This window comes from Piliocolobus tephrosceles, chromosome 1 (genome assembly GCF_002776525.5).
Source record: "Piliocolobus tephrosceles isolate RC106 chromosome 1, ASM277652v3, whole genome shotgun sequence".
In the NCBI taxonomy this organism is placed as follows: Eukaryota; Metazoa; Chordata; class Mammalia; order Primates; family Cercopithecidae; genus Piliocolobus; species Piliocolobus tephrosceles.
Genome location: NC_045434.1, coordinates 184,674,828 through 184,700,224, shown reverse-complemented (window position 1 = coordinate 184,700,224; position 25,397 = coordinate 184,674,828). Strand labels below are relative to the sequence as shown.

Below are 25,397 nucleotides of genomic sequence, written 5' to 3'. Positions count from 1 at the left end.
CTTGATACTTGATACTTGTTCCTTTTTTTTTTTTTTTTTTTTTTTTGAGACAGAGTCTCGCTGCGTCACCCAGGCTGGAATGCAGTGTGGTGCAATCTCAGCTCACTGCAACCTCCGCCTCCCGGGTTCAAGCAGTTCTCCCTGCCTCAGCCTCTTGAATAGCTGGGATTAGCAGGGAGTAAGTAGCAGGAACCCACCACCATGCCTGGCTAATTTTTGTATTTTTAATCAAGACTGGGTTTCGCCATGTTAGCCAGGCTGGTCTCAAACTCCTGACCTCAGGTGATCCACCTGCCTTGGCCTCTCAAAGTGCTGGGATTACAGGTGTGAACCACCACGCCCGGCCTTGTTCCTTTTTTTGTTGTTGTATTTGGGGTTTTGGTGGGTTTTCTTGAGACAGGGTCTCACTCTGTTGCCCAGGCTGGAGTGCGGCCGTGCAATCACTGCTCACTGCAGTCTTGACTTCCTAGGCTCAAGCGATCTTCCTGCTTCAGCATCCCAAGTTGCTGGGACCACAGGCGCACACCACCATACCTGGCTAATTTCTTTTTTGTAGTGGTGGTGGGGGGGGGGGGGTCTCACTTTGTTGCCCAGGCTGGTCTTGAACTCCTGGCCTCAAGCCATCCTCCTGTCTCAGTTTCCCAAAGTGCTAGGATCACAGGTGGTAGCCACTGAGCCTGGTCCTTACTCCTCTTTTTGAGGGTTTTCATGCTCAACAGCCTGGGAGTATCCACCCACCTCAGCCTTGGGACTCTCGTCTATGCCCTGATCCTCAAAGTCCATTCAGTGAGTCCTTTCTAAGCACCTGCTTCCCAGTGTCCTTTGCTGCTGTCCCTAAACATCAGCATTCCTCAAGGCTCTGTCCTGGCCACTCTTCTCAGACACATTCCCCTTCTCGTTTCTCTCCTCCAGTCCCCTGGCAGCAGCTACTGTCTCTATGCTGAGAGCCCCCAACCCCCCCCCCCTCTCTCTCTCCAGGCCAGACCTCTCCCTTAAGCTTGAGCAAGTCCACCTGGGTGTCTCACAGGCCACCTGAATGCTAGATGAGCAAAATCAGGTTCATCAGCTTGCTCCAAGCCTGTGCTTCCACCTCAGTGCTTCTCCATCTCAGACAGTGGTACCTCATACTCTGGGTTACCCAGGTTAGACACCCAGCAGTGACTCAGGACTCTCTCCTCCTTCTCACTCACCCCCAACACTCACAGGTCTGAACAGACTTCTAGTATTCAAAAACTATTTTCAGCAAAGGAGTCCCTCATGTCATTGAGGAGTGAGTGAAGTTCTGACACATGTAGAAGCTGAAAGAGGTTTCACTTTAGTGAATATAATTTGCACCGAAGTGAGAAACAGTTTAACGGTAACTTGCATATCAGATTTAAAGATAATAAATTGGCCGGGTGCAGTGGCTCACGCCTGTAATCCCAGCACTTTGGGAGGCTAAAGGTCAGGAGATCGACCTCACCTGAGATCAGGAGCTCGAGACCAGCCTGATCAACATGGAGAAACCCTGTCTCTACTAAAAATACAAAACTTAGCCGGGTGTAGTGGCGCATGCCTGTAATCCCAGCTACTTGGGAGGCTGAGACAGGAAAATCGCTTGAACCTGGGAGACGGAGGTTGCAGTGATCTGAGATCACGCCACTGCACTCCAGCCTGGCAATAAGAATGAAACTCTGTCTCCAAATAAATAAATAAATAAAAATAAAGATAATAAACTTATGGGGAAAAGAGCAGATTGGGATGTGACTCCATTTGTTACATCAGAGCTAAGCTGCAACCACAGATTGACAACCGATACAAGAGGTCAGCAAAAATCAGCACAAATATCCTATGGGGATCAATTGGCTATATGGAGTTCACAATCAAGAGTTATGTACATATTTTATTATCACTGTAAATGCTGTGCTACATATTTTTATATGACTGGAATTATAATAACTCATACATTTATTGGAAAGCTGGCTGTTAAACATCTACCAGCACACCACTACACCTAGCAATGTGCTCCATGGTCAGGCATTTTTGTAAAATCAGAAATGATACGATCTTTCTGTGTCCTTTTTCTTTAAAAGGGCTCTACATATGGTACGTATAAGATTCAGCCACACAAAATCTGGGCCGGGCCCCAGAGAAAGCTCTTAGTCAACTGAAACACTAAGTGACATGGGGACAATGGAGATGGTTGGTGATGGAGACAGACCTGAGCTGAGAGAGGAAGAGCAGGAGTCCGGGGGAGGACGGGGAGATTCGAGTCTGGGGCCCCTAGGAGACGGGCGGTTATGTTTACAAAGGGAGTAACGAGGGCTTTTGCTGGGAGGACTGCCTGAAGAACCGGAAGCCCGGTGGGACAGGTGCGGAGCAGGCTCCAGGTCCCTCCCAGGCACGCACTCACCTTCTCATAGTATCGGATCTCGTACTCCGTGCCATTGGCCCCAGGGGCTCCGGCAGGGATGGGCTCCCGCCACGACAGGGACACGCTCTGGGGTTCCACTCGGTCCCTGCGGATCTCATCCTCCTCCCAGGGCGCTGAAAGTAAGTAATGTGGGATTCTCCACCTTGCCCCACTGCACGGCAGGGCTGGGGGTGTGGGGAAGAGGGTGAGGCGTGCGTGGCTGTGGGACTGGACTACAGAGGCCTGCGGCGTGGTCTAAGGGGTTGTGGGCGGGGCTAGGGACCAGTCTGAGAGGCGTGGCCAAAGGGGAGGAGTCTGTGGGACCAGAGGAAAGAGGCCTCTCTGCCCCTACAGCTCTTTTCTTCATTGTCCCGTAGAGGAAAAGCATTAGGCCTTCTGCTGCTTGCCCACCCCTTACACCCCAGCTTCTCTCATGGTGGTTGGCTCTAATGCTCCAGGCTCTTTCTATACTTGCTGCAGCTTGGAGACATAAGAGAGCATTTAGAGGCAGAAAAACCTGCTACTTAATGATTCCAATGGTCTGACCAAGAGGTAATACACTCGGCCGGGCGCGGTGGCTCACGCCTGTAATCCCAGCACTTTGGGAGGCCAAGGCGGGTGGATCACGAGGTCAGGAGATCGAGACCATCCTGGCCAACACGGTGAAACCCCGTTTCTACTAAAAATACAAAAAATTTTTAGTAGAATTGTTTGTGTCATGGCGGGCGCCTGTAGTCCCAGCTGCTCAGGAGGCTGAGGCAGGAGAATGGCGTGAACCCGGGAGGCGGAGGTTGCAGTGAGCCGAGATCGTGCCACTGCACTCCAGCCTGGGTGACAGAGCGAGACTCCATCTCAAAAAAAAAAAAAAAAAAAAAAAAGAGGTAATACACTCAACAAACTAGAAATAGAAGGAAATTATCCCAAAAGAATAAAGGACATATATGAAAAGTCTACAGTGAGTATCATACCCAATGGTGAAAGATTGGAAGCCTTCCCTCCAACATCAGGAAAAGGGTAAGATGTCTGCTGTCATTACTTTTATTCATCATAATACCAGAAGTTCTAGCCAGAGTAGTTAGGCAAGAAAAAGAAATAAAAGGCATCCAACTGGAAAAGCAGCAGGAAATTTATCTCTGTTTACAGATGACATGATCTTATATATAGTAAACCCTAAAGATTCTACACATGAAATTGTTAGGCCAGGCGTGGTGACTTGTGCCTATAATCCCAGCACTTTGGGAGGCTGAGGCAGGCGGATCACGAGGTCAAGAGATCTAGACCGGCCAAGCGGGTGGATCACTTGAGGTCAGGCTGAGGTGGGCAGATCACTTGAGGCCAGGAGTTTGAGACCAGCCTGATCAAATGGCGAAACCCTATCTCTGCTTAAAAAATACAAAATTAGGCAGGCATGGTGGTGCACACCTGTAATCCCAGCTACTTGGGAGGCTGAGGCCAGAGAATCGCTTGAACCCAGGAGGTGGAGGTTTCAGTGAGCCGAGATTGTGCCATTGCGCTCCAGCCTGGGCAACAAAAGCAAAACTCTGTCTCAGGGAAAAAAAAAGAGAGAGAGATCGAGACTATCCCAGCCAACATGGTGAAACCCCATCTCTACTAAAGATACAAAAATGAGCTGGGTGTTGCGGTGCATGCCTGTAGTCCCAGCTATTCGGAAGGCAGAGGCAGGGGAATCACTTGAACCCAGGAGGCAGAGGTTGCAGTGAGCCGAGATCGTGCCACTGCATTCCAACCTGGGCAACAGAGCAAGACTTCATCTCAAAAGAATAAAATAAAATTTAGAACTAATAAACAAAATACAGCAATGTTGCAGAATACAATACCAATGCACAAAAATTTGTTGTGTTTCTATACACAAGGAACAATTCAAAAAGGAAATTAGGAAAACAATCCCACTTATAATAGCATCAAAAATAATAAAATACTTAGACATAAACTTAACCAAAGGGATGAAAGACTTTTATACAGAAAACTGTAAAATATTGCTGAAAGAAATTAAATAAAACACAAATAATTGGAAAGGCATCCTGTGTTCATGGAATAGAACACTTAATATTGTTAAAATGTCTCTAATACCAAAAGTGATCTACAGATTCAATGCAATCCTATCAAAATCCCAGGCATTTTTTTGCAGAAATACAAAAAACATCCTAAAATTCATATGGAATCTGAAAGGACCGTGAATAGTCAACACAATCATGGGAAGGAAAAATAAAGCTGGGCCAGAGGCAGTGGCTCACATCTGTAATCCCAGCACTTTGAGAGGCCAAGGTAAGAGAATCACTTGAGGCCAGCAGTTCGAGACCAGCCTGGGCAATGCAGTGAGACTCTATCATTTACAAAAACCAACCAAAAACGAAATCTACACACACACACACACAAAGGTAGAGTCCTCACATTTCATGACCTCAAAACATATTTCAAAGCTACAGTAATCAAAACAATATGGTACAGACATATACACCAATGAAACAGAATACAGAGCCCAGAAATAACTCCTCTCCATGTATGGTCAAATGATCTCCCACAAGAGTACCAAGGTTATGCTATACAGAAATGATAGTCTCTTCACCAAATGACACTGAGAAAAGTGAATATCCACCTGCAAAAGAATGAAGTTGGACCCTCACCTGACATCATATACAAAAAATTAACTCAAAGTGGATTAAAGACCTAAATGTAGGATCTGAAATGATAAAACTCCTAGAAGAAAACACAGGAGAAAGCTTCATGACACTGGATTTGGCAATGATTTCTTGGATATGACACCAAAAGCACAGGCAGCAAAAACAAAAGTAGACAAATGAGACTACATCAAACCTTTGCAAGGCAAAGGCAACAATAATCAGAGTGAAGAGGCAATCTTTGAAATGGGAGAAAATGCTTGCTAACCATTTATCTAAGGGGTTAATATCCAGAATGTATAAAGAACGTCTAGAACTCAACAACAAAGACCAAATAGCTCAACTAAAAAATAGAGACAGCGGGAGTGGAGAAGGAACAAAGAAATCTATGACTGATTGTGATCAATTAGTTGCAAACAACACTGCACTCAGACCAGCTTGAGTAGACATTTCTTCAAAAAAGATATACAGGCCGGGCAGGTGCGGTGACTCTTGCCTGTAATCCCAGCACCTGGGGAGGCCAAGGGGGCAGATCACCTGAAGTCAAGAGCTTGAGACCAGCCTGGCCAACGTGGTGAAGCCCCGTCTGTACTAAAAATACAAAAGTTAGCTGGGCGTGGTGGCGTGCACCTGTAATCCCAGTTACTCGGGAGGCTCAGGCACAAGAATTGTTTGAACCTGGGAGTTTGCAGTGAGCTGAGATCACACCACTGCACTCCAGCCTGGGCAACAGAGTGAGACTCTGCCTCAAAAAAAAATTTAAAAAAAAAGATATACAAAAGGCCAAGAAGCACAGGAAAAGATGCTTAATATCATTAATCATCAGGGAAATGCAAATCAAAATCACAATGAGATATCACCTCACATCCTTTAGGATGACCACTACCAAAAATACAGAACATAACAAGTGTTGGCAAGGAATGAAAACAATTGGAACCCTTGTACACCATTGTGTAGGAATGTAAATTGGTAGGAATGTAAATTGGTGCAGTTGCTATGGAAAACAATATGGAGGTTCCTCAAAAAATTATAATTACTATACAATCTAGCAATCCTGTTTCTTGGCATATATCCAAATGAACTGAGATCAGGTCTTGAAGAGATACTGCTCACCCATGTTCATTGTGGCATTGTTCACAATGGCCAAGAGGTGGAAGCAACCTAAATGTTCATAAGTGGATAAATGGATAAAGAAAATATGGTGTATACTCCATGGAATACTATGCAGCCATAAAAAACTATGAGTTCATGTCCTTTGCAGGGACATGGATGGAACTGGAAACCATCAATCTAAGCAAACTATCACAAGGACAGAAAACCAAACACTGCATGTTCTCACTCATTGGTGAGAGTTGAACAATGAGAACACATGGACACAGGGCAGGGAACATCACACACTGGAGCCTGTTGGGGGGTGGGGGTGGGGGGAGGGACAGTAGTAGGAGAAATACCTAATGTACATGACGAGTTGATGGGTGCAGCAATCAACATGGCACATGTATACCTATGTACAAACCTGCAGGTTGTGCACATGTACCCTAGAACTTAAAGTATAATAATAAAAGAGTAAAAAAAAAAAGAAAAAAGAATATGTGGTGTATACATACAAGAGGATATATTCAGTCCTTAAAAAGAAGAAAATTCTGTCATACGCTACAGTATGAATGAACCTTGAAGACATTATGCTAAGTGAAATAATCCGTCACAAAAATACAAATACTGCATGATTCCACTTATGTGAGGTATCTAAAGTGGTCAAACTCTTTGAAACAGAAAGTAGAATAGTAGGCCAGGTGCAGTGACTCATGTTTGTAATCTCAGTGACTCATGCCTGTAAACCCAGCACACTTTGGTAGGCCAAGGCCGGTAGATCACTTGAGGCCAGGAATTCAAGACCAGCCTGGCTAATGTGGTGAAACCCTATCTCTACTAAAAATACAGAAATTAACCAGGCATGGTGGGGGGGCACCTATAATCTCAGCTACTTGGGAGGCTGAGGCAGGAGAATCACTTGAACCCGGGAAGCAGAGGTTGCAGTGAGCTAAGATTGCACCAGTGCCCTCTAGCCTGGTTGATAGAGTGAGACCCTGTCCGCCTCCCCCGCCACAAAAAAAAAAAGGAAGTAGAATGGTAGTTGCCAGGGGAGGGTGGTGGGGGTAAAGGGGAGTTGTTGACTGGATATAGAATTTCAGCTTTGCAAGATGAAAAAGTTCTACACCCCAGGTATAGGAGCTCATGCCTGTAATCTCAGCACTTTGAGAGAGCCAAGGTAGGGAGGATCGCTTGAGCCCAGGATTTTAACACCAGCCTGGACAACAAAGCGAAACCCTGTCTCTACAAAAAAATCAAAAAATTAGCTGGGCATGGTGTCACACACCTGTGGTCCCAGCTACGTGGGAGGCTGAGACAGGAGGATTGCCTAAGACCAGAAGGTCAAGGTTGCCACTGTACTCCAGCCTAGGCAATACAGTGAGACCCAGTCTCAAAAAAAAAAAAAAAAAAAAAATTAAAAAAAGGAAAAGAAAAAGTTATAGAGATCCATTGGACAACATATATAGTTAACATTACTGTACTATACACATAAAATGGGTTAAGATGATATATTTTATGTGTTTTTTACAATAAAAAAAATGATGCCCAGGTCACAACCCAGAGCAAACAAATCATCATCTCTGTAGGCTGGAGCTCAGGGATTAGTTATTTTATTTTTTAAGTTTCTTGGTGATTCCAGTGTGCAGGCAAGTTTGAGAACAGCTGGTCTAGATGATGTCAGATGAACAGCAGCATACACACACATACACACATGTATGGGAGGTAATAAGGCCTGAGGTTAGTGTTCAGCAAAGGGGTTTCCAAGAGAAGATGCCAGGAAGGCAGTGGGAGAAATGGTTCTGGGGCTCAGAAAAGGTGTCTGGGAGAAAGATGGAGATGCAGGAACCATGAGAAGGTGAAGGGATGAAACCGTCCAGGGAAAATGCATAGAAAGAGAAGAGGAAAGGCTTTCAGGGAATAAGCCTGAGAAACGCCAACATTTAAGAACCAGGCAAAGGAGAAAAAGCTTGACAAGAAGCAGCCAGAGAGGCAGGAGGAAGACCATGGTGATGGAAGCCCAGGGAAGAGAACATTTAGGAAGGTTCCCTCCTGACTTTTCCAGTGGTCAGCCCACTATTGGTCCACAAGCAAGTGATGTTACTCCCTGATCCTTGGTTTCCCCATGTGTAAAATGGGAACAATGACGACACCTCCCAGGCTTGCTGTGGGAATTTTATGAAGTAATGTGTATGAGGGACTGAGCATTCCAGCAAGAGGAGCTGGCGCTGGGCAATGTCTTACACTGACAGGAGACAGAGTAAGATGATGATTCAAACTTCCCACCGGCTTTCACAAAGTGGACGTTCCTGGTGCCTTCGGGGGATTGAGGAAAGTACTGATCAGACAGTAATAAGGCAAGGAAGTGGAGACAGGGAGTAGGTGGCTCAGGCTCTGATAAGTGCGTGGATGTGGTTTCTAGTCTTCAATGTTATATACATCTAGCAGCCTCCACTCCACGTCTTTCCCAAATTCCAATTAAAACATAAAGACACAGTAAGAGCTGAAAACCTACACCATCACCATAAACTAGTCTTGACAGCTGATCGCCAGAATGGGCGCTGGAAAGTAGAGTGGCACATTTCTACTTTGAAGTGGCACATTTCTACTTTGAAGCCAGTGGGACTAGATCAAAAAGCGCAATTGTAATGAATCCCCAGGCTACACTGCCCACAGTGTAGCATTGCCTCTCATTCTAAAAATAACTCGAAAAATCCTTTATTCTTTCATTCAGTGTCTGACCCTTTAAAAAAAAAAAAAATTCGGCCGGGCGCGGTGGCTCAAGCCTGTAATCCCAGCACTTTGGGAGGCCGAGACGGGCGGATCACGAGGTCAGGAGATCGAGACCATCCTGGCTAACACGGTGAAACCCCGTCTCTACTAAAAAATACAAAAAAAACTAGCCAGGCGAGGTGGCGGTCGCCTGTAGTCCCAGCTACTCGGGAGGCTGAGGCAGGAGAATGGCGTAAACCCGGGAGGCGGAGCTTGCAGTGAGCTGAGATTGCGCCACTGCACTCCAGCCTGGGCGACAGAGCGAGACTCCGTCTCAAAAAAAAAAAAAAAATTCACGTCTTTGTCAAGTGGACAATGCACAGCCAGCACTCTACTGCAGAGCTGCTTTCGAGGAAGAGTGCTCTTCCCTATCTCCCAGGGGCGCTTCTCAGCCAAAATTCTCTTTGAGATGGCAGCTCCCAGAAAAGACCTGAGCACAAAGGTGAGAGGAGTGATGAAGCATTGTAGGAGGTGGCAAAGTTCCTTGTGAATTCAGATAGGGGCAGAGATGGGGAAGGGAGGCTAGAAATGTCCATTTTGAGCTACAGTTGTGGAAAGTATCAGATGGCCGGGATAGAGAGGATGGAGAGGTAGAAGATGGTTCCATTTCAGCTCCGAAGAGATAATTAGATGAAAGCCTAATAAATCCTGCTAATGGAGTTAAAAACTAACACCCAGCACCTGCTCTCCAGCTGTAGATTTGGGATAGGAATCAGCCAGCACCCAAGTAGGGCCAAAGGTGCAGCAGATACTATTGGAAACCTAGTTAACAGCCTTGTTCCCTTTCCTGCTAGTTGAGCTGAATTTTTGGTTCAGAGTCTTTCTCTCCATAGGTGACTTGGGTAAATTCTGGTTGTTCTAAGACATTTGTGTGCACTCATTCCCTTTGCCAATGAATGGTTTAGGGTTGGGCTTTCAGTCCAGTTCTGGCCAACAAAAGAAGTTAGCTGGAGACATGGGATTCAGAGAAGTTTCTTGCTTTTGAAAAGATACCTGCAAGGAAGAAACAGCTCTTTTCCTGCCTCTGAATGGTAAGGATGTGACATCTGGAGCTGCTGCAGCCACCTTGCTACCATGAGGGAACCAGCCTATGTGATAAGAATGGCAGAGTGGACAGACAGAAAACACCTGGGTCCTTGAGGACACTTTTGAGCTGCTGAATGAACCAAACTCTAACTCTAGCCCTCTTATGTGAGCTAAGAAATCATTTAAGTTAAAGTCAGTTAGGGCCCAGTACTGTGGCTCATGCCTATAATCCCAGAGCTTTGAGAGGCATAGGTGGGGGTCTTGCTTGAGGCCAGGAGTTAGAGACCAGCCTGGGCAACATAGCAATACTCTGTCTCTACAAAAAAATTTAAAAAGAAAAAACAAAGTTAGCTGGGCATGTTGGCACATGCCTGCAGTCCTAGCTACTTGGGAGACGCAGGTGGGAGGATCACCTGACCCCAGGAGTTCCAGGTTACAGTGAGCCTATGATCATGCCACTGCACTCCAGCCTGAGTGAGAGAGTAAGACCTTGTCTCTAATAATAATATAATAATAATAAAATAAAATCAGACTGACATTTATTGTTACTTGCAGCTGAAAACCTCATAACTAATTCAAAGGGCAATTCACGCGTCTTTTTTGTTGTTGTTAACAAACACCAGCTATCTCCTTACTCAAGAACAAGTAAACAGAAAACACCAGAAATTGGATATATGAAAAAATGTTTCAGAATAAGGGAATAGCAACACTATTCTGAAGACTCAGGAGAAGCAGATCTTGAAAAGTGATTTAATATGATAGAGAGTAAGTAAAACGCTCTGGCACTTTAAGAAGAAAGAAAACACAGTCTCCACCAACTAGGGACAGAAGGTCATAAGGAGAAAACAGATGGAGAAGAAAAAGAAACAGATGAGATGAGATAAAAATGGAGAAACTGAGAAGGCCTGGGTGAAGAAACTAAAAGTGCATCAGCAAAATTGAAATATTTAAAATAAAATTCATTACAAATACAAGGAATTTTAACAAAATCACAAGTAGAATGCAAGACGAACCCCTCTCAGTCTTTGGAACATCAGGTAAAAAATAAGAAGGAACTACAACAATAATAACTCGTGATGGTTTAACTGATGATTGTTTTACAATGGTGTAAAAACAATACAACCATTCTGTTTTTGCACTTTCAATACAGTATTCAATAAATTACACGAGATACTCGATGTAAAATACTCACTGTAAAACAGGTGATTTTGCTCACCTGTAGGCTAATGTAAGCATTCTGGGCATGTTTAAAGAAGGCTAGGCTAAGGCATGATATTTGCCAGGCTAGGTGCATTAAATGTATTTTCAACTTATAGTATTTTCAACTTATAATGAGTCTAATGGGACATAAGCCTGTCATTAAGTTGAGGAAGATCTGCGTATATATAGATAGATAGAGATATAGATATATAAAGAGAGAGAGAAAAACAACTACACTATAAAATAGTCCACATTGTTTTAAAGCAGCCATGAAATAGTTTAAACATTTTTACCATGTACGATCCTCCATGAAGCACTACAATCAGCAACATAAAGATAAACAAAATAAAAGCAAGTCATCTGGAAATAAAAACACATCCTCTAAAATAATTTGAGTCAAAACTACAACACTAAAACACAGAAATGTTAACCTTGGACTAAGCAATGGTTTCTTAGCGATGACACTAAAAGCACAAACAATCATTAAGAAAAAAATAAATAAATTCGACTTCATCAAAATTAAAAGTTTTTGGCCAGGCACAGTGGTTCACACCTGTAATCCTTTGGGAGACTGAGGCGGGCGGATCACGAGGTCAGGAGTTCGAGACCAGCCCGGCCAAGATAGTAAAACTCTGTCTCAACTGAAAATACAAAAAAAAAATTAGCTGGGCATGGCAGTGTGTGCCTGTAATCCCAGCTACTCGGGAGGCTGAGGCAGGAGAATCACTTGAACCCAGGAGGTGGAGGTTGCAGTGAGCCGAGATCGCGCCACTGCACTCTAGCCCATCTAAAAAAAAAAAAAAAAAAGCTGGATGTGGTGGTGTGCACCTGTAGTCCCAGCTACTCCAGAGGCTGAGGCAGGAGAATCGCTTGAACCCAGGAGGTGGAGGTTGCAGTGAGCTGAGATCACACCACTGCACTCCACCCTGGGCAACAGAGCAAGACTCCATCTTGGGGGGGGGGGGGAAGAAGAAACTAAAAGCTTTTGTGATTGAAAGACTATTCTCAATAAAGTGAAAGCCAAACCACAGAGTGGGAGAAAATATTCACAAATCACGTATCTGACAAAGTTTGTATGGGTTAAATTGTGTCTCTAAAAAAGATATGTTGAAGTCCCAACCACCACCCCCCCATCTCAGAATGTGATCTTATTTTTACAGAGGTAATCAAGTTAAAATGAGGCCATTAGGGGACGGGCGCGGTGGCTCACGCCTGTAATCCCGGCACTTTGGGAGGCCGACGGAGGCGGATCACGAGGTCAGGAGATCGAGACAATCCTGGCTAACACGGTGAAGCCCCGTCTCTACTAAAAATACAAAAAAAAAAAATTAGCTGGGCACGGTGGCGGGCGCCTGTAGTCCCAGCTACTCAGGAGGCAGAGGCAGGAGAATGGCATGAACCCGGAAAGTGGAGCTTGCAGTGAGCCGAGATCACGCCACTGCACTCCAGCCTGGGCGACAGAGCGAGACTCTGTCTCAAAAAAAAAAAAAAAAAAAAAAATGAGGCCATTAGGGTAGGCCCTAATCCAACATGACTGGCATCTTCATGAAAAGGAGAATTTGAACACAGAGAAAAACACCTAGAGAGATGATGATGTGAAGACACAGGGAAAAGACAGTCAAGTGACTAGAGTGATGCATCTGCAAGCCAAGGAACACCAAGGATTGCCAGGAAACATGAGAAGCTGAAAGAGCAGGAAAGGGTCCTCCCCTAGAATCATCAGAGAGAGCATGGCCCTGATGACACCTAGATTTTGCAATACATTTGTTTTAGGCCAGCCAGTTTTTTGGCACCTTGTTACAGCAACCCTGGGAAACTAACACAAGGGTCTAGTGTCTGTAATACATATCTATAGTTATAATATCTTATAACTTAATGACAAAAAGAAAACTCTACATAGGAAAAGATGTTCAATATCATTAGTTATTAGGGAAATGCAAATCAAAGCCACAATGAGATACCACCTCACATCTGCCAGGATGGCTACTGTTTAAAAGACAAACAATAACAAGTATTGGTGAGGGGGCAGAGAAACTTGGACCCTTGTACTTTGCAGGTAGGAATACAAAATGGTACAGCTGCTTTGAAAAAGTTGATAATTCCTCAAAAGTTTAAAAAGTTACTATATGTATTAGTCAGCTCAGGTTACCATAACAAGAAACCACAGACCTTTAATAACAAAGGTGGCTTTCAGGCCAGGCACAGTGGCTCACACCTGTAATGCCAGCACTTTGGGAGGCCAAGATAGGCAGATCACCTGAGGCCAGGGGTTTGAAACCAGCCTGGCCAACATGGGGAAACCCTGTCTCTACTAAAAAATACAAAAATTAGCCAGGCGTGGTGGCACGCACCTGTAATCCCAGCTACTCAGCAAGCTGAGGCATGAGAATTGCTTGAACCTGGGAAGCGGAAGTTGCAGTGAGCTGAGATTGAACCATTGTACTCCAGCCTGGGTGACAGAGGAAGACTGTCTCAAAAAATAAATAAATAAATAACATAGGTGGCTTTCCTAACAAAAGCCACCTTTGGCTTTCATAACAAAAATTTATTTTCTCACACTTCTGGAGGCCAGAAGTCCCAGGTCAAGAGGTCAGCAAATCTGTAATCTGGTGAGAGCTATTTTCCTGACCAGCCACCTTCCCACTGTATTCTCATGTGGCCTTTCCTCTGTGCACATATGGACAAAGAATGAATGAGCTGTGCTGTCTCTCTCTTTTCTTATAGAGATACCTCCTAATGGATTAGGGTCCACCCATATATCTCATTTGACCTTAATTACCTCCTCAAAGGGACTCTCTCCAAATATAGTCACATTGGGGTTTAGGGTTTTAACACATTAATCTGGAGGTAACATAATTCAGTCCATAACCATATGACTTAGCAATTCCACTCCTAGGTACCTAGCCATGAGAACTGAAAATACACATTTACGCAAAAACATATATTCATTAATGTATTATGAATACATTAATATTCATAATAGTATTATTCATAATAGTCAAAATATAGAAACAGCCCCATGTCTATCAACTGATGAATGGGTAAGCAAAATTGTGGTCCATCCATGCAATGGAATGTTATTGAGCCATAAAAAGGAATGAAGTGACCGGGCGCGGTGGCTCACGCCTGTAATCCCAGCACTTTGGGAGGCAGAGGCAGGCAGATCATGAGGTCAGGAGATGGAGACCATCCTGGCTAACACAGTGAAACCCCGTCTTTACTAAAAAAAAATTCAAAAAAATTAGCCGGGCGTGGTGGCGGGCTCCTGTAGTCCTAGCTACTCAGGAGGCTGAGGCAGGAGAATGGCATGAAGCTGGGAGGTGGAGCTTGCAGTGAGCCAAGATCGCACCACCACACTCCAGCCTGGGTGACAGAGCAAGACTCTGTCTCAAAAAAAGAAAAAAAAAAAAAGGAATGAAGTACTGATACATGCTACCACATGGATGAACCTTGAAACCATTACGCTAAGTGAAAAAAGCCAGACATGAAAGTTCACATATTGTGTAATTCCATGTATTGAGATGCCAAGAATAGGCAAATCCATAGAAACAGAAAGACTAGTTGTTACCAAGAGCTAGAGGAGGTGGATGGAATGGTGAGTGACTAATGGGTTTCCTTTCAGGGTGATGAAATGTTTTAGAATTAGATAGTACTTGTTGCACAACTATGTGAATGTATGAAAAATCACTGAATTGTATATTTCAAAAGGGTGAATTTTATGTTATATGAATTATACCTAAAAAAAAACCTATAATACTAACAATGTGATAATGTCATGTATCAAATGTATTGGAAGTGACAAAGCTATACTCAGAGGAAAACTCATAGCTTTAAAAAACTTAAACAAAAAATAACTAAGCGCTGGACTTGCCCAGAAAAAGACTTCAGAGGTTGGGCGGAGTGGCTCACACCTGTAATCCCAACACTTTGGGAGGCCAAGGCAGGTGGATTGCTTGAGTCCAGGAGTTCAAGACTGGTTTGGGCAACATAGTGAGACCCCATCTCTACAAAAAAACACAACATTAGCCAGGCATAGTGGTGCGCACCTGTAATATCAGCTACTCGAGAGGCTGAGGCAGGAGAATCACTTGAACTCAGGAGGCAGAGATTACAGTGAGCCAAGATCATGCCACTGCACTCCAGCATGGGTGACAGGCAGAGTGAAACTCTGTCTCAAAAAAAAAAAAAAAAAAAAAAAAGAGTTCAGGAAAACAGGATAGAAGTATTAATAAAGATAAAATCATAAAATATAGCCAGGCATGCTGACCTGCACCTGTACTCCCAGCTACTTGGGAGGCTGAGGCAGCAGAATCACTGGAACCTGGGAGCCGGAGGTTGCAAAGAGCTGAGATCGCACCATTGGACTCCAGACTGGGCAACAGAGTGAGATTCCATCTCAAAAAAAAAAAAAAATCATAAAATAAGTGACGAAAATAAAGAACAATGGATAGGTTCAAGAGCTGATTCTGCGTCATAACCAATAAAATTAACTTCTGGCAAAGATAATTGAGAAAAAAGAGAGAAATCACAAGCATGCAACAGGAAGAAAGAGAAAGTGATGTTAACTCCAGGTACTAAGGAAATATATATACATTTTTAATAATAAATTAGAAAAAGAATACCAAAATATTTTCTAGGAAAGCACAGATTTATAAAACTGATCAAGAAGAAGTTACAGTAAAGATTAAAAATATCAAACTGCCAGGCACGGTGCCTCACATCTGTAATCCCAGCACTTTGGGAGGCCGAGGCGGGCAGATCACCTGAGGTCAGGAGTTCAAGACCAGCCTGGTCAACATGGTGAAACTCCATGTTTACTAAAAACACAAAAATTAGCTGGCTGTGGTGGTGGGTGCCTGTAATCCCAGCTACTTGGGAGGCTGAGGCAGCAGAATCACTGGAACCTGGGAGGTGGAGGTTGCAGTGAACTGAGATGGTGACATTGCACTCCAGCCTGGATGACAGAGTGAGGCTCCATCTAAATAAATAAATAAATAAATAAATAAATAAATAAATAATAAATAAATAAATAAATAAATCAAACTTTCTCTTTAAAAATGGCATAGAACCCAGAAAGTTTCCCAGGCAGTTTTTCATGCCTTCAATGAATATATAAATGTGTTATTAAAACTGTACCAGAGCAGACAAAAAGAAGAAATTTTTCCCAATGCCTTTACCAAAGCCAGCATCACCATAGTGCCAAAACTTAACAAAGAACACATTATAAAACACTAATCTCTCTTAGAATGTAGATGGAAAAAATCTTATAATATAAGCCAATGAACTCAGCAAAACATCCAAAGAATAATATACTCATATCTAGTAGGGTATAATCCAGGAGCGCAGAGAGTTCACATTGAAAAATCCATTGATAGAATTCATCATACTGACAGGTCAAAAAGGAAAAAAATTGGTCATATTGAAAATGCTTAAGAAGCATTTTATAAAATTAGCATCCATTTCTGATTTTAGAAAAGTTCACTGAAGCATTATATGGCCTAGGGGTTAAAGGCACAGGGCTTTGAGGTCAGACAGACTTGGGTTCCAAGACCAATCTAAGATGAGTTTCATTGCTTTTTTCTTTTTTTCTTTTCTTTTTTTTTTTTTTTTTTAGGTAGAGTCTCGCCCTGTCACCCAGGTTGGAGTACAGTGGCACGATCTCCGCTCTCTGCAACCTCCACCTCTGGGGTTCAAGTGATTCTCCTGCCTCAGCCTCCCCAGTAGCTAGGATTACAGGTGTGCACCACCACTCCTGGGTAATTTTTTTTTATTTTTAGAAATGGGGTTTCGCCATGTTGGCCAGGCTGGCTCAAACTTCTGACCTCAAATGATCCGCCTGCCTCAGCCTCCCAAAGTGTTGGGATTACAGGCGTGAACCACAGCGCCCAGCCCCATGTCAATGAATTAATGTAGAAAATCATATTGCACAGTGCCAAACACAGCGGCACTCATTCAGTGGAAGCTTAGTATTCTTATTGAGAACATGGAAATAGAAGAGTATTTCCTTAACAAGGCTTCTAAATCTATCTGTGTCAAAACAGTTAAGATTGTTAATATAAAATGCCAGATAAAAGTTAGTATTACATATACCATCATGCATTGCTACATGATGGGAAGATGTTCTGAGAAATGTGTTGTTAGGTGATTTCATTATTGTACAAACATCAAAGTGTATGTACACAAATCTAGACAGCATAGCCTATGACACACCTAGGCTACAACCTGTACAGCCTGGGTGACAGCATGTGACTGTACTGAATACTGCAGGCAATTGTGACAGAAAGTACTGACAGGAGTCTTTCAGCTCTATTATAATCTTACAGGACCACCATCATATATGCCATCCATTGTTGACCAAAATGTCTTCATATGGTGCATGACTGTATTAAAAGAAAAGGGATTTTATAGGTAGATAGTTACAAATACACATACAGAGATCAAGATAGACAGGAAAAATTTTCTGGAAGTATATACTCTAAGATATTAATAGTTGTTTATATCTACGTAATAAGATTATGGAGTTTTTCCTTTTCTATACTGAATTTTTAAAAATATGATCCTTTCGTAGTTTGCAAGTGTGATGATTGGGGATTCACACTCGTGTGTGAGATGTGTCACCCTCAAACCTTTTCACGTCGCCAAAATACTCAACTGACATGAAAGAAAGATGGAAAAAAAGAATTTTTAAAAATGTAAATGCAATAGCAAACGTTAAATCACAATAGAGACAGTAAAAAACAGCACTGGTCCAGAAACCCAGACAAGCTGGGAAATCTCCAAAAGGCAGTGGAAATGGATTAAGAGCTCAAAATGATAAGGGAAGTGAAGTGACAAGATTTGAGAATCAGCAAATAAATGTACAACCTAAGGCTTAGAGATATTTTTAAGAGATATATTTGAGCTATCAGAAGTTCTAGTCAAAGCAGTGGCTGAATAAAACTTTTTTTTTTTTTTCTTTTTTTAAGAGACATGGTCTGGCTCTGTCACCCAGGCTGGAGTGCAGTGGCACAATTATCACTCACTGCAGCCTCAAACTCCTGGGCTCAACTGATCCTCCTGCTTCACCCTCCTGAGCAGCTGGGACTACAGGCACACATCACCAAGCCTGGCTAATTTTTAACATTTTTTGTAGAGACAAGGTCTCACTATGTTGCTCCTGGCCTCAGGCTCCCAAAGTGCTGAGACTACCGGAATGAGTCACTGTTCCCGGCCTGAAGAAAACTTCACCCAGAAAAAAAAAAAAAAAAGTTGTGCAAATAAAAAGGTTTACTCAATCAAAAGAAATCCATATTGGTGACCGGGCTCGGTGGCTCATGCCTGTAATCCCAGCACTTTGGGAGGCCGACGCAGGCGGACCACGAGGTCAGGATATCAAGACCATCCTGGCTAACACAGTGAAACCCCATCTCTACTAAAAATACAAAAAACTAGTGGGGCATGGCGGCGTGCACCTGTAGTCTCAGCTACTTGGGAGACGGAGGCAGGAGAATGGCATGAACCCAGGAGGCGGAGCTTGTAGTGAGCCGAGATTGCGCCACTGCACTCCAGCCTGGGCGACAGAGCAAGACTCAGTCTCAAAAAAAAAAAAAAAAGAAGAAGAAATCCATATTGGTTAAATGATTATTTTCGGCCAGGCACGTGGTGGCTTATGCCTGTAATCCCAGCAGTTTGGGAGGCAGAGGCGGGCAGATGACTTGAGGTCAGGAGTTTGACACCAGCGTGGCCAACATGGTGAAACCCCCTCTCTACTAAAAACACAAAACTTAGCTGGGTGTGGTGGTGCACACCTGTAATCCCAGTTACTCAGGAGGCTGAGGCAGGAGAATCGCTTGAACCCAGGAGCCAGAGGTTGCTGTGAGCTGTGATCACACCTCCACACTCCAGCCTGGGTTACAAGAGCGAAACTCCATTTCAAAAAAAAAAAGTTTGGCTGGGCGCACAGTGGCTCACGTCTCTAATCCCAGCACTTTGGGAGGCTGAGGCGGGCAGATCATGAGGTTGAGAGATCGAGACCATCCTAGTCAACATGGTGAAACCCCGTCTTTACTAAAAAATACAAAAATTAGCTGGGTGTGGTGGTATGCACCTGTAGTCCCAGCTGGGAGACTGAGGCAGGAGAATCACTTGAACCCGGGAAGCAGAGGCTGCAGTGAATCGAGATTGTGCCACTGCACTCCAGCCTGTCGACAGAGCGAGACTCTGTCTCAAAAAAAAAAAAAAAAAAGGTTATATTCAACAGTAAGTTAAGTAGGTTAAAGAATTATTCTAACATCCGTGTGCATACGTGTATATGTCATATGCCCAAGTTACGAGGAAAAGAATGAAAGTAACCCTGGCCTCAGACTTCTCCTTGGCAACACCACTACCAGAAGACAGAAGCGGGATCACAGAAAGCAGGGATGCAGGGTGACAGGCCGATCCTATAGCCTCGATTAGGAAGAGAATTGGAAACCATACCACTCGCTTATCTTTCTTGCAAAGAATATAAGCATACTTGAAGGTCCACCCCAGCTGAGAAACGAATCAAAAGAAACTGTCACGAATGAAGGTGTGGTGTAAAAAGGTTGTAGGTCTTCACTTATTCACCTCATGTCCAGACTCAGAGATGTGTTGGCTGGTGGGTTCCATCGCCCCTACAGCCTAACTCTACAAGCTTCCTTGCCCTTTCCTGGGACCAGGAAAGGAGGTGGCCGACGCAGCAAAACCATGCAGAGGCCGAGTGGTGGAGGTAAGGGACACAGGACGGGATCCCGCTTCCCGAGACAGAGGGAAGGAAGTAAATTCGGCTTCCTACTGACATTTTTTTAAAGGGAAGTTAAGAGATTAAGGGACTTTCCACCTCTTTTTCCTTGAGAAATCAGCGGCAAGGCCAACCGCAGGGCTGTGAGCGGGACAGAGGCTTTGTGCAAGGCGTCCAGGAGAAAGGCGAGCACCCAGAGGCTTCCTGCAGACGCACAGAACTGCGCATCTCCCCTCTGGCCCGGTAGTAAGGGGACGTCTGCATCCTCAGTCCCTCTCGCACACTGGGGAGGGCGACTGACGCTGGGGCGTCCGGGGGTGACTTTGTGTCCTGGAGAGGGGCGGGGTGCGTGTACAGAGGGTGGCTTCTCTGGGGCGGGCGGGTGGGTGGGGCTCCTGCTAGACCGAAAGGGCGCGGGGACCTCAGGGTGGGGGGCGCGAGCGGCCTTACCCCCGGGCCCGGTGGAGACGGTGACCTGCGCGTAGGTGGCTCCCGCGGCGGCCGCCGGGCCCGAGACGCCGTTGAGTGCGGCCACGCGCACGGTGTAGCGCGCTCCGGGCCGCAGGTGCAGCAGCGTGGCGGCTCGCTCCCGCAGCCCGGCCTGGCGCGGTACGAAGGCCACGCGCGGCCCGCACGGCTCGCACGCGCCCGCCGGGCCCTCGCGGCCGCAGCGCAGGCACAGCAGCGAGTAGGTGACGTCCGAGCGGCCTCCCGAGTCGGCCGGCGGCAGCCAGCGCAGTCGCAGCGCCAGCGGCGAGCGGCTCAGGCTGTACTGCAGGTCCCGCGGCGCCGACGGCGGCCCTGAGGCGGCACAGGGGCGGGGCGGTCAGGGCGGGGCGTGGGTGCCCGTGAGGGGGGCGGGGGCTGGTCCACCCCCCGTGAGGCAGGAGAAGCAGGGGCGCGAGGGTCAGTCGGGGAGGAGGGAACGGGGCCGTTCATCAAGGGACTGGGTGGATGAGTGGGGACGGGGGACGGGAGGGACAGTGGCGTGGGGTCTGTCAGGGAGGAGGGTAGAAGGGACGACCAGTGAAAGAACAGGGATGGATGAGCGTCAATGGGCCGTGGGAGCCAGTGGGCTGGGGGGATAGGACAGGGGTGAGGGGTCTGGGGTGGGAGGAATGGCGGCGTGGGTTCACTCAAGGACATTGGAACAGACATAGTCAGGGAGGGGTCGAAGGCGGATGAGCCCGGGGCGAGCGGGAGCACAGGCGAGCGGGAGCAGGGGCTCGCCCCTCCCCCAGGGAAAGGTCAGGTATGGGATGGTGGGAATCCTTGGGAGGTTGGAATGTGAGAGTGGTGGGGCGGTTGGTGAGGATTTGGGAGGAGGTTAGTGAGGAGCTGAGAATGGGAGCATGGGGACCAAGAACCGATAGTGCAAAGGAAGGTCGGGAGCCCCCCTTTCGGCTGGAAGGTAGGCAGGTTGAGGAGAGGGCGGCGGAGGGGCGCTCTCCTCAGTGATCCACCAGGCATCCTAACCCCATCCTCCGTCTGGACTCTCGCAGTTGTTCTGGTTCTTCTTATCAAAGGCCCTGGTCCCCAGGGCGCGCCCAGGCTCCACTCCCTATACCCCGCCTTCCGGGCGCTGGCCCCCATGTCTGCCCTCGTGGGCCCCAGTGCGGAACCCCTGCCTTCACCACCACCTGGATCAGGCCTTCCTCCTTGGCTCCCCAACCCCCCCCCACCCTTCGCTGTGCAGCCTGGAGGGGGGACTCACGGGTGCAGGAAGCAGAGGGCGGGTCGGTGGGCGAGCGAGCATAGCTGTCCTGGCACACGCAGAAGGTGGAGGCGTTTTCCAGGGCCCGGCTGTGCTCTGGGCACGGTGAGCAGAGGGGCCGCCGCGGGGACACCTTGTAAAACCCTGGGGGACAGGCTGCAGGGCATGGCTGGTGAGAAGAGGGGGCTCCTCCACAGTTTCTCCCCACTTTCCTGACTGGCCTGGTTAGGGCAGCGTTTATCTCCTCAAATTGTGATAGAAAAACAGGGAACTCAGCCACTCCAGTCAGCACTGCCCCGCGGAGTGACTCCTGAACAACCCATTTCCTACCCTTAGCAAATGCTCAGTGTGTTCGGAATACTTTGAAACATTTTACTTTCAGCCGGTCGTGGTGGTCACTCCTGTATTCCCAGCACTTTGGAAAGCCAAAGCAGGAGGATGGCTTGAGGCCAGGAGTTGGAGACCAGCCTGGACAACATGGCCAAACCCCGTCTCTATGTTTTTTTTAAATTACGTCTATTAATTCATTGAATCCTCACAACCATCTGTGAGGTTATATACTTTATCCTCTTTTTATTTTATTTATTTATTTATTTTTGAGTCTCTTTCTACCACCCAGGCTGGAGTTCAGTGGCCGGATCTCCACTCACTGTAACCTCCACCTCCCAGGTTTAAGCAATTCTTCTGCCTCAGCCTCCTGAGTAGCTGGGATTACAAGCGTGCACCACCATGCCTGGCTACTTTTTTTTGTATTTTTAGCAGAGATGGAGTTTCACCATGCTGACCAGGCTGATCTCAAACTTCTGGCCTCAAGCCATCTGCCCACCTTGGCCTCCCAAAATGTTGAAATTGCAGGTGTGAGCCACTCTGCCTGGCCCTTTATCCCCTTTTAAAAATGAGGGAGCTAAGGCTAGGAGAGGTGAAGTTGCCTACAGCTACTGTCCCACAGCCTGTGGGATTCCAACCCAAGCCCACATCACACCACCCTCAGGACCACTGGAAGAAGATGAGTCAAATTCTGCAGTCCTGCTGTGAGGAAGAGAGGAGAGGAGAGGTGCCCCAAGAGCTGTTCCACAGTTACCCAGGGGCAAACACACAAGCACGCATGCACATGCGCGCGCACACACACACACACCCTTCCACCGCCACAGTTAGTGCGTCATAAATTCCCAACTGGAAGTAAAGCCAACCAGGTGGAGGGCGGTGGGTGGAGAGAGAAGGGCCAGTAAAAGTTCCCTGGACCATGAGTCAGACCTAGTTCCAGTCTTGACACCTACTCAGTTTGCTTCTCTCACTTCTCAGAACACAGGTTGTTAAGATCACAAGTGTTTCTACCTGAACAACCTGGGTTTGCAGCTGAGTCGCACCACTTATTTGCTGTGTGGCCTTGAGCACATCAGTTGACCCCTCTGAGCCTTGTGTTGAGTACCTACCTCAAAAAGGTTGTTGGAGGATTGAGATAAAACATGTAAACTACCTAGCCCAGTACCAACCACATTTTCACAATAATGGTGGTAATTACTGTTCCTCCCCCACAGGCCTTAAGTGATAACTGCTAAACACCCACTTGAAAAAAATTTCTCACCAGCTGGGCCAGGTGGCTCCCGGCCCTACCTCTCAGAGCTTGGGTGGTCCTCACCTTGTTCCCTGGCCCTGTCCTCTAGTCTAGCTGGCTGCTCTCCAGCTCCAAGAAGATGCAGTACAACAGAAAGGGTGCAGGCTAGCCCTTGGGAAGAACTTTCAGCCTGTGTGGCAGAAGAGGGGAGGGGACTAGGATTTCCACTGTCTGGAAGGCGTAGGTTTGAGAGGGTCCATCTTGCTCAGAGTTCTGGGCAACACAACTCTGGGGAGGGGCTTGGCAGCCCAGGAGCCTTCAGAAGCCTCCTCTGCCTGCAGAACAGAGCATGGGCTAACTATCCCCGTGGTCTGGTGGGCAGCAGAGACCCAGGCTGGGATTGGAAAGCTTGGGTTCTAGTGTTGGCTGGGCCACTCCTTGTGCCTCTCTGGCCTCAAGAAAGCATTGGTCAAATAGGAATAACAACCATGCCCTGCCCACCTCTGTTGTGAAATAAGAGAGCAAGTGAGAGCCTAGATAAATGATCTGTTCACAGGGTTTCACAGCAAAAGGGGAAGAATGCTGGAGGCTCCCTCCCCACAAGTGTATGAGGGTAGCTGCTGTCCTAGAGGTGGGTGGGCCCATCAGTGACCACAGTGGTATCTCTGCTGTGTGAGGCTCTGCTTAGAAGGAGTTTGTACTGAAGAGCAGATTCAGGGATTCCTGACTGCCAGCCCCTCCCTCTCTTCAAGGTCAGAACTTCAGAGATAATGTAGCTCAGCTCCCACTGGCCTGGTCCTCCAGCAGCTTCCCCAGTAGTAGCCACAGTCTTTGTCAGATACTTTATCATGAGGCACTCACCCGCTTCTGAGGCTGCCTTTGTTGAACAATGCTGGCAGAATGTGCCTCTTAGGATGAGCCCGCATTAGCTTCCCTGTCTGTAATGCCCGTGTGCCACCCCATCACAGGGGTTCATTGTGCCCTATGGAGCCTTAGACAACATATCTGCTTGGGTCCCTTGGCTCCAAGGCAATCCCACTGAGATGTTTTCTGTTTGTTTGTTTGTTTGTTTGTGGCAGGGTCTTGCTCTGTTGCCCAGACTGGAGTGCAGTGGCACAATCATAGCTCACTACAGCCCCCACCTCCTGGGGCCAAGCAATCCTCCCACCACAGCCTCCCAAGTAGCTGGAACCACAGGCATGCTGTGCCACCATGCCTGGCTAATTTTTTTGTGTGTAGAGATCGGGTCTCCCTGTGTTGCCCAGGCTGATCTTGAACTCCTGGCTCAAGCAATCCTCCTGCCTTGGGCTCCCAAATTGCTGGGATTACAGGTGTGAGCCACTGCACCTGGCCCTAGCAGAGAATTAAGATACTGGTTACATGCCCTGATTTTTTCCCCCAAAGGAAACCCCAGTTCTTTCACTAATTTCTCTAGTGGCTAACAGAGGGAGAACAAAAGTCAAGGTCACTAAAGAGAAACAAAAAGTGGAAAAGAACATCTTAGCTCTATTTCCCCCTTATCCATCTACTTTTTGAGGGGAGCCCATGTTAGCTGCAGAAGGCACTTGGAAGGCCTTAACTTTCTAAATACAAATCCAATCATTTCTCTTCCCTTCCTAATATCCTCCAACAGCTCCCCACTGCCAACCACTCTACCCATGGTACACTGAGCTCGTCCTTTCACATCTCTGGGTCTTGTTCTATAACTCCTTATATCCCTTTTCTCCTGGCAAACTTCTATACTTCTCCAAACCCCAGTTCAAATAACATCTCCCTTGTGAAGCTTTCCTTGGCATTGTCCCCAGCTCCCCACTCCCCAAGGCAGAGCTGAGGCCATTACAAGTGGCCTTTTTCTGGTCTCATCAGACATGGATTGGGTTCCTGAGTCTCTTTGTCTCTCTCTCTCTTTCTCCCTCATTTCCCAGAGAAACCTCCTCCTCTCACTCCTGATTCATTCATTCAGCAAATAGTTTTTAGCATCTATTAGGTAGGCTCTACAGATACACAGCAATGAATAAAACAGACAAGGACCTTACTGTCCGTTTGTACAGATGCCCTCCCTCCCACCTTATAGGGAGAAGGGAAGCCATCAGTCGGTAATTCCCTCAACATGTGCCCATCAAAACACACAAATGCCCCCATCCACAACCATCTCCTATCTCCTCCTCCCTTCCAATCCTAGAGAAGGGAATGAGCCACCTCCTGTTGAAGGCCAGCCCCTCTGTCTCCACCCTGGATCTCTCCCTTTTTTTTTTTTTTTTTTTTTTTTT

General features: G+C 46.4%; 1 protein-coding gene and 1 non-coding gene across 2 annotated transcripts in view; one reads left to right on the top strand and one right to left on the bottom strand.

Moving 5' to 3' along the window:
* The window catches only part of EPHA10 (EPH receptor A10), a 50,086-nt gene that overhangs the window by 17,192 nt on the left and 7,497 nt on the right, over positions 1-25,397 (bottom strand). Inside the window, exons 4-6 of the mRNA XM_026455758.2 lie at positions 21,573-21,728; positions 20,309-20,659; positions 2,393-2,526 (exon numbers count right to left, since the gene is read on the bottom strand). Coding sequence (XP_026311543.1) covers positions 2,393-2,526; positions 20,309-20,659; positions 21,573-21,728 — 641 coding nt within the window. The remainder of the gene's footprint in view (positions 1-2,392; positions 2,527-20,308; positions 20,660-21,572; positions 21,729-25,397) is intronic.
* On the top strand, positions 17,675-17,775 carry LOC111529602. Its single transcript, XR_002727472.1, has one exon. It is a non-coding gene; the product is annotated as a small nucleolar RNA U13 (small nucleolar RNA).